We start from the raw sequence: 15024 nt of genomic DNA on the forward strand, positions 1-15024 counted from the left end.
ATAGTGGCCTCGACAGACTAAGATACTACTTAAAAGACACTGCTGGCCACAATATATTATTTTACTAACTATTCAACATTTTTATTTTCTTTTAGTAATAATATTAGAAGTATTCAAAATGGGGGCGCTTGGGTGGCTCAGTGGGTTAAAGCCTCTGCCTTCAGCTCAGGTCATGATCTTAGCATCCTGGGATCGAGCCCCGCATCAGGCTCTCTGCTCAGCAGGGAGCCTGCTTCCTCCTCTCTCTCTACCTGCCTTTCTGCCTACTTGTGATCTCTGTCTGTCAAATAAATAAATAAAATCTTAAAAAAAAAAAAGAAGAAGTATTCAAAATGTATTTTAGGGGTGCTTGGGTGGCTCAGTCAGTTAAGCATCTGCCTTTGGCTCAGGTCATGATCCCAGGGTCCTGGGATCGAGTCCTGCATCAGTCTTCCTGCTCAGTGGAAAGCCTGCTTCTCCCTCTCCCTCTGCCTGCTGTTCCTGCTGCTTGTGCTTTCTCTCTTTTTTGCTGTGTTAAATAAATAAAAATCTTTTAAAAAAGTATTTTATCATGAGCCTTACATTACATGGGAAATCTAAATGAACATCATATGCTTTTTTCCTTTCTCGTAACTTCTGCCCATTATCTTCTTTCTTGCTAAGTTAGAATCTTCATAAAGTATAATAGTGCCCAATTCATACACCCACCTTTTCGCCGTTCTCTTTCTTTCAAAATAGCTTCAAACCATTCATGTTTCTCCTCAGGTGTTTTTGCCATACACACAAACCATTTATTTTTTGCTGTGTTATGTATCTTCCATCCATTGACAACAATGTGTCCACTGCTATGGAAGTCAGCTGGAAATTAATGGGTAAAGTTGAACAACAAATATAATATTATATCAATATAACCATTCAATTCATAACAGTTCCAGGATCACTGAATTCTTAAAAGTATCTTTGCTTTATATGTGTAAATGAAGAACATAAAAACCAAAAAAATTATGTGTTTATATGTTAAATGCAATCAGTACTCAGGAATGGAACATTCTAACTCATAACATTATTATATTACATGAAATCGAACATCTGAACTAATTAACATTCCTTTCCTCTATGTCCAAAAAAGTCCCTAAAGTAATAAAAGAAGAACTTTTAAAAGAACTTTCATCTCAATAATCAAATATCCAAAGTGTCACGTTCATTTTGTCTTTTTAATATTCCTTTGAAATATTATTCTAGGTTTCAAAAGCAAACAATACTGCCACAGAACAATTCTCAGCTGTTTAATGAACCCTGCAATAAGAATCAGAACAAATGAAGGGAACATACCAAGAGTACATTGACCTAATCTTCAATAAATGGGAAAGATACAAATGCCAATCCATTATCATTGCTCATGGTTGAAAAATACACACTCTGTAAAACCACATCATTCTATATAACTGGCACGAATAGAAACAAAAAAAAATTTTTTGAGTATGAATTCACATTGTATTTTTCTAGTTCTAACCATAATTTTGGCTATACTGTCATGCTAGATTTGAAAATGTCAACAGGAACCCCTCTATGGCAGTTTTCTGTCTAATAACAACAGGTAGAGAATAGTGATGTTACTTGTATCCAGCCTTTACTGGCATGACAGCCTGCAAAGCAAAGATCCAGAATGAAAAAACATATGACAAAGACCCGAGTCAGCACCTGTACCAATTTAAAGTGACAATTTTCATTCATCTCCTGGAGAGTCACTAAACAGTAATGGTGGGTAGACAGGAGGTGAGCCACAAAATGGTAAGGGTGATTTAGAGAAATAACGTGGTCGCACTGTGCTATTTTTTGTTTCTTTAGGTTTTCTCAAATGGCCCATTTTATTTGGTGAGTTCTAAGTAGAGGCAGGCATGGTTGGCACTCATTCTCCCAAAATCATGTCGCCATTATCTTTTTAGCTCCCAAATCACCATACAGTATCTTTGATCAGATTAACTATTCCAAAAACACATTTTCAAATGATTCTGTATAGTTCGGGGTCTTTAAAAATTCCAAATTATCTGAGTCAAAATAGACTGATATTAGATGTTAGTCTATTATACACACACACACACACGCACACACATATGTATACACATACACCATAATCCCATTAATAATAACAATTTCTGATAAAATAGGGAATCAAACTATCAGAAAATTTCCCCCATCAGGAAATAACAGTCTGTTTTTAACAAACTATAGAAATGATCCCTGAAAGTATAGTCTTAACAGTCTGTTTTTAAAAGGAATTTTTACCTTTTCCTTCTTACCCTTACATATTTAATTCATATTCGTATCCTATACAAAGTAGCAGCACCTAGTAATACATGTCAGATAGGTATCAATGGCTTTAATGCCTTGTTACCTCCTACAAAAAAATCACTAAGTGAGAAATCATGATAAATTGGTGGGGAAAAAAGATCAAATTATACATGTCTACACACTCTCCTTCACAAATGTGTCACCTTACAGGACTAGTATCACAAACAAGCATCAGTTTTTCAGACGCGGGATCCCCCTTCCACACTCAGACCGAGATTAGTTGAGTGAAGCCAGCACTGCTTCTGAAAAGATCCCACAGTCCCACTAGTGCTACTCCACATTTTTTTTTTAAGATTTTATTTATTTATTTGACAGAGAGAGATCACAAGTAGACAGAGAGGCAGGCAGAGAGAGAAAGGGAAGCAGGTTCCCTGCTGAGCAGAGAGCCCGATGTGGGGCTCGATCCCAGGACCCTGACTGAGATCATGACCTGAGCTGAAGGTAGTGGCTTAACCCACTGAGCCACCCAGGTGCCCTAGTGCTACTCCACTTTTAATCTTACTCCAGGTAAAGAAAATCACAAGAACCACACACAACGTGCAGTGATAAAATATTGGACTTACTTTAAAATGAACATAATGTATTCTTCCCATAGAATAACTGAGGAAACACAAGTTCATGTGCCAGGCTGATGCTCTTGACCCTGCATATCGAATGTCCTGGGCCAGTCACTCCTGTAAGCTGGGTCTTCCATCTTTCCCTTCCTCCCTGGACAATTGATCCTGGCCTTGCTCTCTCCACACCCTGCTGACTCATCCTTCAATATTTCATCAGGCCATTCCTTACTTCAAAAGCCTTTGGTAGCTCACCACTGAACCAAGTGAAAACATGGAAGCTTGCTTTTGTGCTTCTCCTTAAACTAACCCCACCCTATCGAACAATGCCATTTTTCACTGCGTTATTCTGTGGCCCTGCCACCCTTTGTGGCTTTCTTCCTTGTCCTGTGAATACTTACCTGTTCTGCAGGCTGACACGCCCATCAAGCTACCCAGCAACTGCTCTCTGCCTCAAGCAACTCTTTCTTCCCTTTATAGTGTACCCAGATCCTTCATGAAGCCTTGCCTAACCATTACAACCCATGCATTCAGACTTCCCTTGGAAAATAAATGATTAAACTCAGAACTAGACAAGTCAGGTGGCCTGGGTGGCAGTGGGTTAAACCGCTGCCTTCAGCTCAGGTCGTGATCTCAGGTTCCTGGGTTCAAGCCCCACATCAGGCTCTCTGCTCTGCAGGGAGCCCGCTTCCCTCTCTCTCTCTTTGCCTGCCTCTCTGCCTACTTGTGAACTCTCTCTGTCAAATAAATAAATAAAATCTTAAAAAAAAAAAAAAAAGAATTAGACAACTCAGCATGAGATTGCATGTGGCCATTGCTTCATGAACAGAAAGCGAGACTGTTAACTGTCTGTTAACAATCTGCCAAGGCAAGTAATAGGTTAATTGCTGCACCAATGTAATATTTTGAAAGAATAGATTATATCACCTAATAATTTAAATTGGAAAGGCAGGGGATGCCTGGGGGGCTCAGTTGGTTAGGTGTCTGCCTTCAGCTCAGGTCATGATCCCGGGGTTCTGTTATCCAGCCCACATCAGGCTCCCTGCCCAGCGGGGAGTCTGCTTCTCCTTCTGCCACTCACCCTGCTCATTTTCTCTCTCTCTCTCTCTCTCTCTCTCGCTTGCTCTCTCAAATAGATAAAATCTTTATAAATAAATAAATAAATAAATTGAAAGGATAATGTTCCTTTTTAAAGTTTATGTGCTAGCCACTTTCACTAATTTTAAAAATCATAAATAATTTTAAACATATGTGTAAACATGAATGTATATATACATACAACAGGCCTCAAAATGTATAAATATCACAATGATATCCATTTCCAAATTACCACTTATTTCAAAATAAGAATTAGTGATATAAAATTGCTTCATAATTTCAATCACAGCACATTCTTTAATAACTTCATTCTAAAAAATAAATTTGAATTCAACTTATTTATTAAGAACAGTAACATACAGAGCATGGAAGGGGCGTGTGGGGCTCAATCGGTTAAGCATCTGCCTTCAGCTCAGGTCATGATCCGAGTCCTGGGATCCAGCCCCATTAGCCCACGTCAGGTTCCCTGCTCAGTAGGGAGTCTGTGTCTCCCTCTGACCCTTTCCTCCATGCTCTCTCTCTCCCTCTCTCTTTCTTTAATAAATGAAATCCTAAAACAAACAAACAAACAAAACATGGAAAAGCCCAACAATGCTTTTCCTTAGTAGAAATTTAAAAATATTTTTTAATGAAAGAATAATTTATTAATGCAAAATGCAGGAATTTGCAAACTTCAATGGATCTAAAATATAATTCTACAGGAGGTGTTGAAAAGGAATGGAATTAAAATTGTCATTCATTAAGTGTAGAATATCCAAACCGAACAGTCTCCAGGCACCGATGTTTTTTCCAAAAAGAGAAAAATCCAAAGGGCAGCCCTGAACAACTCACTAATTACTTTGAAGCTATACAGTTTGCAAATTCCTCACTTTTAATTCAGCATAGTTTTACATAATGAGATGAGGTTTTTCTAAAACTGATACTACTATAACTCTCAGTGGAAATACTGGTATCTTTTCAATAGTGTGAGTTTTAATGAGATGGAAGCTAGCCAAGTACTGTATACTCAAGCTAGGAAACATAAGAAACTGCCAAAAAATATTATTCAAAACATCAAGAAACTGATATCTAAACATTGTATTTAACTCTTATCCTCATGATCAATGGTGTAAATGCATAAATTTCTAAGAGAAATTTTAAAAATCACAATTTACTCACATTATGAATAATTAATGCTGAAAATAATTACTTTTGGAATAAATCTTCAATTCTATCAAATAACATAAGAAGATTTTCTGGCACCCAAAATCATTTGACATTATTTATGGCAAAAAAAAATTTTTTTAAAGGTTGTAACAGATTTTTCCTTTTAAAACTAGAAGTAACTCCACTGACCTTTTTTACAATTCCCAAGAACACTCCTTTAAATTAATAACATTGAAAATTTAAGTGTATTAGGATAGAACTAATATTTCTTGGTAGTCTTTTCAACACTGTAAAGTTATGCTACTTTTTTATTAGGAAAGTATTCAATAGCGCTTATACTACATTAGTATGGTTGTTAAGGTAATTATGGTTTGTCTATTTTGTTGATTAAGTAACAATAAATATATGTTATATGGATGATAAGACATGAAGATAAAGATGACTACAATTCAAAAATGATTCTACTTAACTGAAAAGAGGATACAAAACTACAGAGTTCATGTTTTTAAGCATTTTAAAAATCTAAGCATGAAAAGAAAATGGAAATATTTTAAAATTCTCATTTACTTCTTTTTAGGTGATGAAATTATCTAATATTTTCAATTTATTTCTCTGTTATTTCCAAATTTTCTCTAATAAGCAAAATTTAATTTAAAAAACTCAATGTGTTTAATATCTTTAAATGGTCTAAAATATTTATATTGAAAATGACATCTGAAATATTTCCTTAAAAAAATCAATTCACACTAAAGAAGACCTTAAAGAATAAAAAATTTCCATCTTATTCAATTCAATTCCATCAAATCAATTCAAATTTGACCATTGTATTGAAATTTGTGGTTTGCTACTACAGATCACATTTTCTAAAGGTCACCATTTTGCCCTCTATCCAACTACACAAATAAACTAGTTCTTAAAGAGAATATACATGACCTGTTGTTACTTTCCTGAATGAATTTCTAAGCATATACTACGAAAATTACCAAGGAAGTTAATTGCAGAAAGTTCAACAGCTTTCCTACTTAGGTCTTAAGTTGGATACTTTTTATGCATCATGTTCAAACTAATATCTCAGAAAGAATCTTCAAAGAATAATTACATTAGAATTAACCAAAATGAGAATTTGGTCTAGCGAATGATGGAACAGAAATTTGGAGACAAACTCAATGGCTACCATCTTCCTTCAACATAAGCAGTAATGGATAACATGGATATATGAAAACAAACAAATTTTCACATTTCTACATGTCATATCATTATTGCATTAATCCATTGTATTCTGAGATATAACTGATGTAATTCAATTCATAAAACATTATAAGTGAAAGTATAATCAAGTTTATATTTCAAAAGATTTAAATAGTTATACACTGGCTAAAAGCTTAGTCTCATTCCAAATGCAATTATTTCTTCTGCAAGTTTTGAGCTAAATCAATGCAATCAGTGTCTGTTAGAGTCCTTTACTTAGAAAAGTATTTTCCTTATACCTAGAGTATGCAAAAGTACCTAGTATTTTTATAATATATTCAAATAGATGGGGGAACATTTAAACTTTTCATCAAAAGTTTTGAGCATGCTTAAAAATTTACCTTGATTAATCAATTTGTATTATTTACAGCACAACATGGTATACTCATTGTTTGTTTTGGGTTTTGGCAATGAGCAGATGAGCCTGAGAGTGTTTGCCATCCCTCATGTAACTTATCCAGGGTCCAAGGGTGGGAGGGACTTGGCATATGGACATTGGTTAGCTCATCAGAGCTCCCATTCATAGAGTTTAAAGTAAGAACACTTAAAACCTGAGTTCATCAAAAGAAATGGAGATTTTGTGATGGAAGTGACCAAGAAAACAAAAAAGGAAAAAGCTGGCATAGCACACAGATCATTTCTTAGAAGAAACAAACAACAAAAGTTCATCTCTATATACTGATGCCTTATTTCTTCACCACTCTCCAGTTGGTCCTCATAGATTTAAAATCTATATGGAACCTCTGCTCCATATTTCTCAAGGCATGCTATGGTCATCAAGGAAACCTCACTCCAGTCCCAGCTTCATAATAAAGAGCTGGGTAAATTTGGACATGACTTCAATGTGGTTTCATTTCCATCATCTGAAATGTTAACAAGGTATATTAGTTGATATTCAAGATCCTATTCATCTTCAGAAATTCTATTTTTGAATTTCAAGTCCTGGCTGAGGATATATACTTATCCTAAGGACCTAGTGGTCACACTTACAAGAAACCAAATTTTCTTTGCAGGAAGCAAATGGGAGGTATCCAGCTGCAGCCTAAAATTTCTTTAACTTGTAACAACTATCTGTAGTCAGATTCATGCTGTGTATATACGTTTAAGGGCAAATTAAGGCCTTAACTGTGTGCTACAAAGTGTAATTAAATTCTTCATCATATTTCAACGAAACATGAGCCTTGGAAGTTTGTGCCAAGAGGTGTCATCAGATATTTATGACTAAATATTCCAAAATGTCCTGTCTTTCCCACTAATTCCTATCTACCAGGGTCTGAAGGCTTGTTTCCCTAACATCCCTATCCCCCAGGAACCAAAGTCCTGAAGGTACACAATCCTAACAGCACTAAAAGAACATTTTCATGGGATTGAATCCAAAGTCCATTTGCGTTAAGACTCCATCACCCCACATAGGCTCTCACTCCCCTACATCAGACACAGATATGCTGAAAATGGTATTCTACGCAAATGCCTCCAAAGGCCCTAGCCTCTTAGATTAATTTAGTGCCCCCGTTTCCCAAAACATAGGAATCATTGTCAAATTCATCAAAATTTACCAAAATTCACTTAGATGACCAGTGCAAATGGTACAAATGGGCATGATCACACCATATGGGGTAGGGAAGGAAGTAAGACCCAGGAGCTGTGTGTTCACGGAAAGGTATAAAAAGGGGAGAAAACAAAGAGAAGGCTAAAGCAACAGGGGACAGGTGGTTCCACCAGTGGGAGATAGGGCCAAGAAGGAACAGAGTGGAGGTCTGAGTATGCCTTCCTCTGCCTTACTTCCCCCCATCTCAAGAACATCAGGGGCTTTGGGATATTCTCTTGAGGAGTCAGGTTACTGAAGCAAGACAGCTGTTCACATGTAGACAGACAACACTGCTAAATGTCACTAGTGTCCCCTCAGAGCATTAAAATGAATTAAAATGTCACCTTCTAAAAAAATACCATGCGCATCCCAACATGGAAAGGTAGCCTACTAGGTCCCACATGCTAGCCTGTGAGTATTTGCAACTGTATTGATGCCTGTAGCACAGAAAGGGATTTTCAGCTGTGCAGGTGGTCAGATATTTCCACACCTCCATCCCTCCCTTAGCCCATGAAGAACCTCGCCACAAAATAACTTGCTTCCCAAGAGAGTACACCGAAGTTCTGCTCATTGCACCTCTTTTCCCCTTACCTGCAGCAATCATGTTTCACTATTTATGTTCTAGACCATGTTTTAGGGTGCTAACAATGAGATAGAGAGACAGCACACAGGTGATAATCTGAAAATTTGTGCGCCTACAGATGATAAACATTTTTCTCCCCTCTGGGACTGAGAGATGGCAACAAAGGTATGTGGTAGTGGGGAGCTGACCTGTGCCTCATCCCATGTTTAAATGGGGTATTATTAAGACATTTCTCCATATGGAAATTAAAGTCACTTAGCAACAACTAATATATTTTATTTCATCTTGTCTTTTCTTCTAGAATTTCTTTGAAATTCTAATTAAAATCATTGGGGAGAAAATGTGATCCAATTTACTAACCATTCATATTATAGACTAGTATATTATCATATTACTCAATATGACCCATTTATTTTTGCAAATAGAAAATAAGTTATTTAACCTCATTTTATTTAATGTTTGTGACTAACCATGATTTGGTAAGTTTACTTTTCAAAGTCTGTACCTTCAAATCTGCAGTGTGAAAATGCACTATCTTTAAGTAATAAAACACTTAAAATGTACACTTAAAATACACAAAATACCCTTCTTCTACAAGCAAATCGACATGTTTATATGCATAGTGGCTTTATAGCTAAAACAAATTTAGAGTTTTCTATATTCTACAGTGAGCATATTATATGAAAAATATCACATATATACATATAAAACATAGTATAACTTGAAGAAAATAAATGAATCCCTTATTTTCTGCACTCTTGCTGGCAATGCCAGAAACTGTGAGTGTGTACATCACTCCTACTCAGCTATTTCTTTGTATCTCTGTGTTGAATGCTACTGTGTTTCAGCCAAATATAATTTTCTACTTTGCCAATAGTCTTCTTCTCCTTTATCTTACCTTTCTCCCCCAACTGTTCTACCCAACAAAATACTTCTAAGCTCTAGTGCACCACAGATGAATTATTCAGGTGAAAAGTTTGCCTTATGAAGGAGTTTACTGTTGGTCTTTCCTTCTAAAAAACAAATTACCTACCTGTGCCATCATCCACATTCTCCACTTCCATCACCTCCGTATTGATCCGGCCACGAAAAATGTACCGATGTCCATCTGTAGATGCCTTGCTATTCTTCAACCGTCTTGCAATGGAATAAAATCACAAAAACATTGTTACTAAACTTAATAAAAAACAGCGTTGAAGTAATATGATGTAAACTAGCCATAGAAAAAAACCGAGAAGGACACCAATGCCATCAATGATATCAACTGTGGGGCTCTTGGTGTTTTTTACTTGTGGCCACACAAAGCTAGGCTTATGTCCTAGCTTTTGTAAACAAATGGAAGCTTCAGACTAAGAACAACATACAGTCGGGTGGGTAAATAGGAGCTTTTGCTCAGTTTAAAATATTAAATGTACCAAATTAAAGTCTGTTACACATTAAAAGTTGGTTATTTTTAAATTTCCTTTTATTTCTTTCACTTTCATTTCTCATTTTTCAGTTACTAGCTGGTAATTTCCACTTTTTCAAATTTGGGTGAAATTCAGTTAGTACGTATGATCCCTCTGCAAAGAAACTGTGCTGGAAATTCTTAAGTTCAGTGTTACACGGCTGAAAATAATTTTCCTATATTATTTCTATGATGTGAGACCTCTATACTTGTTGAATAAGTCTCTTAATACATGTATAATGCTTTATAAGGGTCTTATTTATTTTTAAAATAGTCTAAAACATTCCAGAACTTTGGTATAGTGTGTATAATACTGGTCTTTAATCTTAAAATGTTTGTAACACAAACTTAAAATATCCAGGTTAATAGATGAACATTTATAATAATGAATTATGTGGCTAAATGTGTTTGTAGTTGAATCACTGAATATTCAAAAGAGATTATTTTAAAAACAGATTTTTTTAATTAAAGAGGAAAGATTCTAAGAAATGATTCAGAAGGATTCAAGAATACCTAGTCACTCAAAAGATTTCAATTAACTTGAACTATTCCGTTTGACTCATTGACAAAAGTCTACTGAATAATTTAATATACTGAAATAATTATTCATTTGTTACATTTGTTGTACAGACACATCTGGCAAAAGTGAAGGCATAAATATTCACCTACTTCAGTGTCCCTCTCTTCCCCACCCCTGCAGTTAGATATCAGCCCTGAAGCAGGAAGAGTAGGTGCAGGGAGGGGTCACAAGGTGCTGTCCCACTCTGAGTTCCGTCCTTGAAGGAGAACATATATTCCTATCTTATCTGTCTAAAGCCTCATCAGAAATTAGGAGTCCTTCATCCCTACTAAAAGAAACTAATTAAATAGATTAGTTAACCTGATTAGGGTTTGTCAGCCCCAGGCCTTCACCATCTTGCACTCCTATATTCATTATGAAAGTCACCTCTAAATCTCCTTTGCTAATAACCCTAAATAAATGCTACCAATTAGGGATTCAGGCCATACAGTAAGCAAGTTGGCATCATAGAAAGCCAGGATAGAGAAGAATGCCAAGAAGTTTAGTATGTAGGCAACTGCATATTCTCCCAGGTAGGACATATTATTGTGGTCTCTTGCAAAACAGAGTTTCTTGTAAGTTGATCATCATACTTCAATCATTTTTTTAAAAGTTTTATTCACAGGCAAAGATAACAGTTTTATTCACAGGCAAAGCATCATGGTAACAGTATTGTGCACAGGCAAAGAACCATGGTGTGGAATCTATCACTGGGTCCTGTCTTCCAAAGCATTAATTTACTTTGTGATCTTGTGAGTTCTGTATAGGATTTTAAATTTCTCTTGACCTGTAGATGGTAACAATCAGTATTAAATTCCACTAAGTGTCTGATCAATATTGTTAACACTTGGCTTACAAAGACAGATCTTCAGTCCCTTCAGAAGGTGGTCCTATTCTGCTATTCAACATAGTACTAGAGGTCCTAGCCTCAGCAATCAGACAACAAAAGGAAATTAAAGGCATCCAAATCGGCAAAGAAGAAGTCAAATTATCACTCTTCGCAGATGATATGATACTATATGTGGAAAACCCAAAAGACTCCACTCCAAAACTGCTAGAACTTATACAGGAATTCAGTAAAGTGTCAGGATATAAAATCAATGCACAGAAATCAGTAGCATTTCTCTACACCAACAGCAAGACAGAAGAAAGAGAAATTAAGGAGTCCATCCCATTTACAATTGCATCCAAAACCATAAGATACCTAGGAATAAACCTAAGCAAAGAGGCACAGAATCTATACTCAGAAAACTATAAAGTACTCACGAAAGAAATTGAGGAAGACACAAAGAAATGGAAAAATGTTCCATGCTTCTGGATTGGAAGAATAAATATTGTGAAAATGTCTATGCTACCTAAAGCAATCTACACAGTTAATGCAATTCCTATCAAAGTACCATCCATCTTTTTCAAAGAAATGGAACAAATAATTCTAAAATTTATATGGAACCAGAAAAGACCTCAAATAGCCAAAGGGATATTGAAAAAGAAAGCCAAAAGGGATATTGAAAAAGAAAGCCAATGTTGGTGGCATCACAATTCCGGACTTCAAGCTCTATTACAAAGCTGTCATCATCAAGACAGCATGGTACTGGCACAAAAACAGACACATAGATCAATGGAACAGAATAGAGAGCCCAGAAATAGACCCTCAACTCTATGGTCAACTCATCTTCGACAAAGCAGGAAAGAATGTCCAATGGAAAAAAGACAGCCTCTTCAATAAATGGTGCTGGGAAAATTGGACAGCCACATGCAGAAAAATGAAATTGGACCATTTCCTTACACCACACACAAAAACAGACTCAAAATGGATGAAGGACCTCAATGTGCGAAAGGAATCTATCAAAATCCTTGAGGAGAACACAGGCAGCAACCTCTTCGACCTCAGCCGCAGCAACATCTTCCTAGGAACAATGCCAAAGGCAAGGGAAGCAAGGGCAAAAATGAACTATTGGGATTTCATCAAGATCAAAAGCTTTTGCACAGCAAAGGAAACAGTTAACAAAATCAAAAGACAACTGACAGAATGGGAGAAGATATTTGCAAACGACATATCAGATAAAGGACTAATGTCCAGAATCTATAAAGAACTTAGCAAACTCAACACCCAAAGAACAAATAATCCAATCAAGAAATGGGCAGAGGACATGAACAGACATTTCTGCAAAGAAGACATCCAGATGGCCAACAGACACATGAAAAAGTGCTCCATATCACTCGGCATCAGGGAAATACAAATCAAAACCACAATGAGATATCACCTCACACCAGTCAGAATGGCTAAAATCAACAAGTCAGGAAATGACAGATGCTGGCGAGGATGCGGAGAAAGGGGAACCCTCCTACACTGTTGGTGGGAATGCAAGCTGGTGCATCCACTCTGGAAAACAGCATGGAGGTTCCTCAAAATGTTGAAAATAGAACTGCCCTATGACCCAGCAATTGCACTATTGGGTATTTACCCTAAAGAAACAAACGTAGTGATCCAAAGGGGCACATGCACCCGAATGTTTATAGCAGCAATGTCCACAATAGCCAAAGTATGGAAAGAACCTAGATGTCCATCAACAGATGAATGGATAAAGAGGATGTGGTATATATACACAATGGAATACTATGCAGCCATCAAAAGAAATGAAATCTTGCCATTTGCGACAACATGGATGGAACTAGAGCGTATCATGCTTAGCGAAATAAGTCAAGCAGAGAAAGACAACTATCATGTGATCCCCCTGATATGAGGAAGTGGTGATGCAACATTGGGGCTTAAGTGGGTAGGAGAAGAATAAATGAAACAAGATGGAATTGGGAGGGAGACAAACCATAAGTGACTCTTAATCTCACAAAACAAACTGAGGGTTGCTGGGGGGAGGGGGTTTGGGAGAAGGGGGTTATGGACATTGGGGAGGGTATGTGCTTTGGTGAGTGCTGTGAAGTGTGTAAACCTGGTGATTCACAGATCTGTACCCCTGGGGATAAAAATATATGTTTATAAAAAATAAAAAATTATATATATAAAAAAAGAAGGTGGTTCTATTAAAGTATATCAACTGAAAAGCTTCTGCTTTGAAAATAATTTTGCTCTATGTTTTAATATAGAATATTTTTTATCCCAATTTCCTGATTTCCCTCCTAATTAATTATTTTACTGGTCATCAGATACACGTTGCAGGAATCTTCATAACGGCAGAAAAATAAAACAAACAAATAAAAAAAAACCTAAAGTCCACTGATAGGAGAGTGAATAATTAAGTTGTTATCAATTTAATTGTGATAATATTCAACCAATGGACTATTAAGAAGAGTTAAATGAATAAACTATTCCTATACATATGGATAAATAATCTACAAACTATATTGTATACAAAATATAAAGTGCAGAAAACAAAATACATTATAATACTTAAAGAGCTCATTAACAAACCAAACTAAGCCATATTATGCTTTATGTATTAACTATTATACAACATATTATATTTTTAAATACTAGTTTCTCCTGAGATTAATAGCATTAGTAAATTCCAGAGCTGAGATTCCTAATCAGCACTCTTGGCTTTTGTGAATGTAACTCTAGTATTCAATTCATCAAGTCCCCAGATTTTGCAATTAAAATACTTTGGAAATCTGGAAAAGGTTCAGTTTACTCACACTCACTAAACAATCTTTAGAGCTTCAATAGTACTTGGTTAAGGGGATGAAGTAAACTAAAATGAAGGGACTTGGTTAAGAGGATGAAGTAAACTAAAATGAAGGGACTTGATGGCATATTCTTCCTATTTCAATTCAGGAAGGGAATAGATAATAACATTTATGCAGTATTTCCATTTCTAGTCACTATGTATTTTGTCCACATTATATACCCATTAAGGATATTTGTTCAAAAACTAGGATTGTAGGGGCACCTGGACAGTCAGTTGGAGTCCAACTCTTGATGTTGGCTCAGGTCATGATCTCAGGGTCCTGGGACTAAGCCCCATGAAGCTCTGCACTTCAACAAGGAGTCTGCTTCTCTCCTTCTCCCTTTCCCCCTCCTGCTGCTCACTCTCCCTCTCTCTCAAAATAAATAAATAAGTCTTTTTTTTTTTAAGATTTTATTTATTTATTTGACAGAGAGAGATCACAAGTAGGCAGAGAGGCAGGCAGAGAGAGAGAGAGGGAAGCAGGCTCCCTGCTGAGCAGAGAGCCCGATGCGGGCCTCTATCCCAGGACCCTGAGATCATGACCTGAGCCGAAGGTAGCGGCTTAACCCAGGCGCCCAATAAATAAGTCTTAAAAAAAAAAACCCTTCAGGATTTTAATTTTACAAAATCTTTTCTGTTGTTTACCAATTTAACAAGGAAAATCGTAAGACCATAAATCATATCATCATTGTACATGGCTAATTTTGCAAAAGCTTTGCACTTGAAGGCAGGCATATATATATAAATAAGTATGAGATCAGTTGTAATTAAAAAAAAAAGATCTCAT

At 36.2% G+C, this 15024-nt stretch overlaps 1 protein-coding gene across 5 annotated transcripts in view; it reads right to left on the minus strand.

Moving 5' to 3' along the window:
* The window catches only part of PREX2 (phosphatidylinositol-3,4,5-trisphosphate dependent Rac exchange factor 2), a 306318-nt gene that overhangs the window by 191108 nt on the left and 100186 nt on the right, over nucleotides 1–15024 (minus strand). For all 5 annotated transcript variants that reach the window (XM_082721198.1, XM_082721202.1, XM_082721201.1 and 2 more), the window contains 2 exons: nucleotides 9582–9685; nucleotides 688–837 (listed from right to left, as the gene is read on the minus strand). In XM_082721198.1, coding sequence (XP_082577324.1) covers nucleotides 688–837; nucleotides 9582–9685 — 254 coding nt within the window. The remainder of the gene's footprint in view (nucleotides 1–687; nucleotides 838–9581; nucleotides 9686–15024) is intronic.

Source organism: Mustela nivalis (assembly GCF_964662115.1).
Source record: "Mustela nivalis genome assembly, chromosome: 2".
Classification (NCBI taxonomy): Eukaryota; Metazoa; Chordata; class Mammalia; order Carnivora; family Mustelidae; genus Mustela; species Mustela nivalis.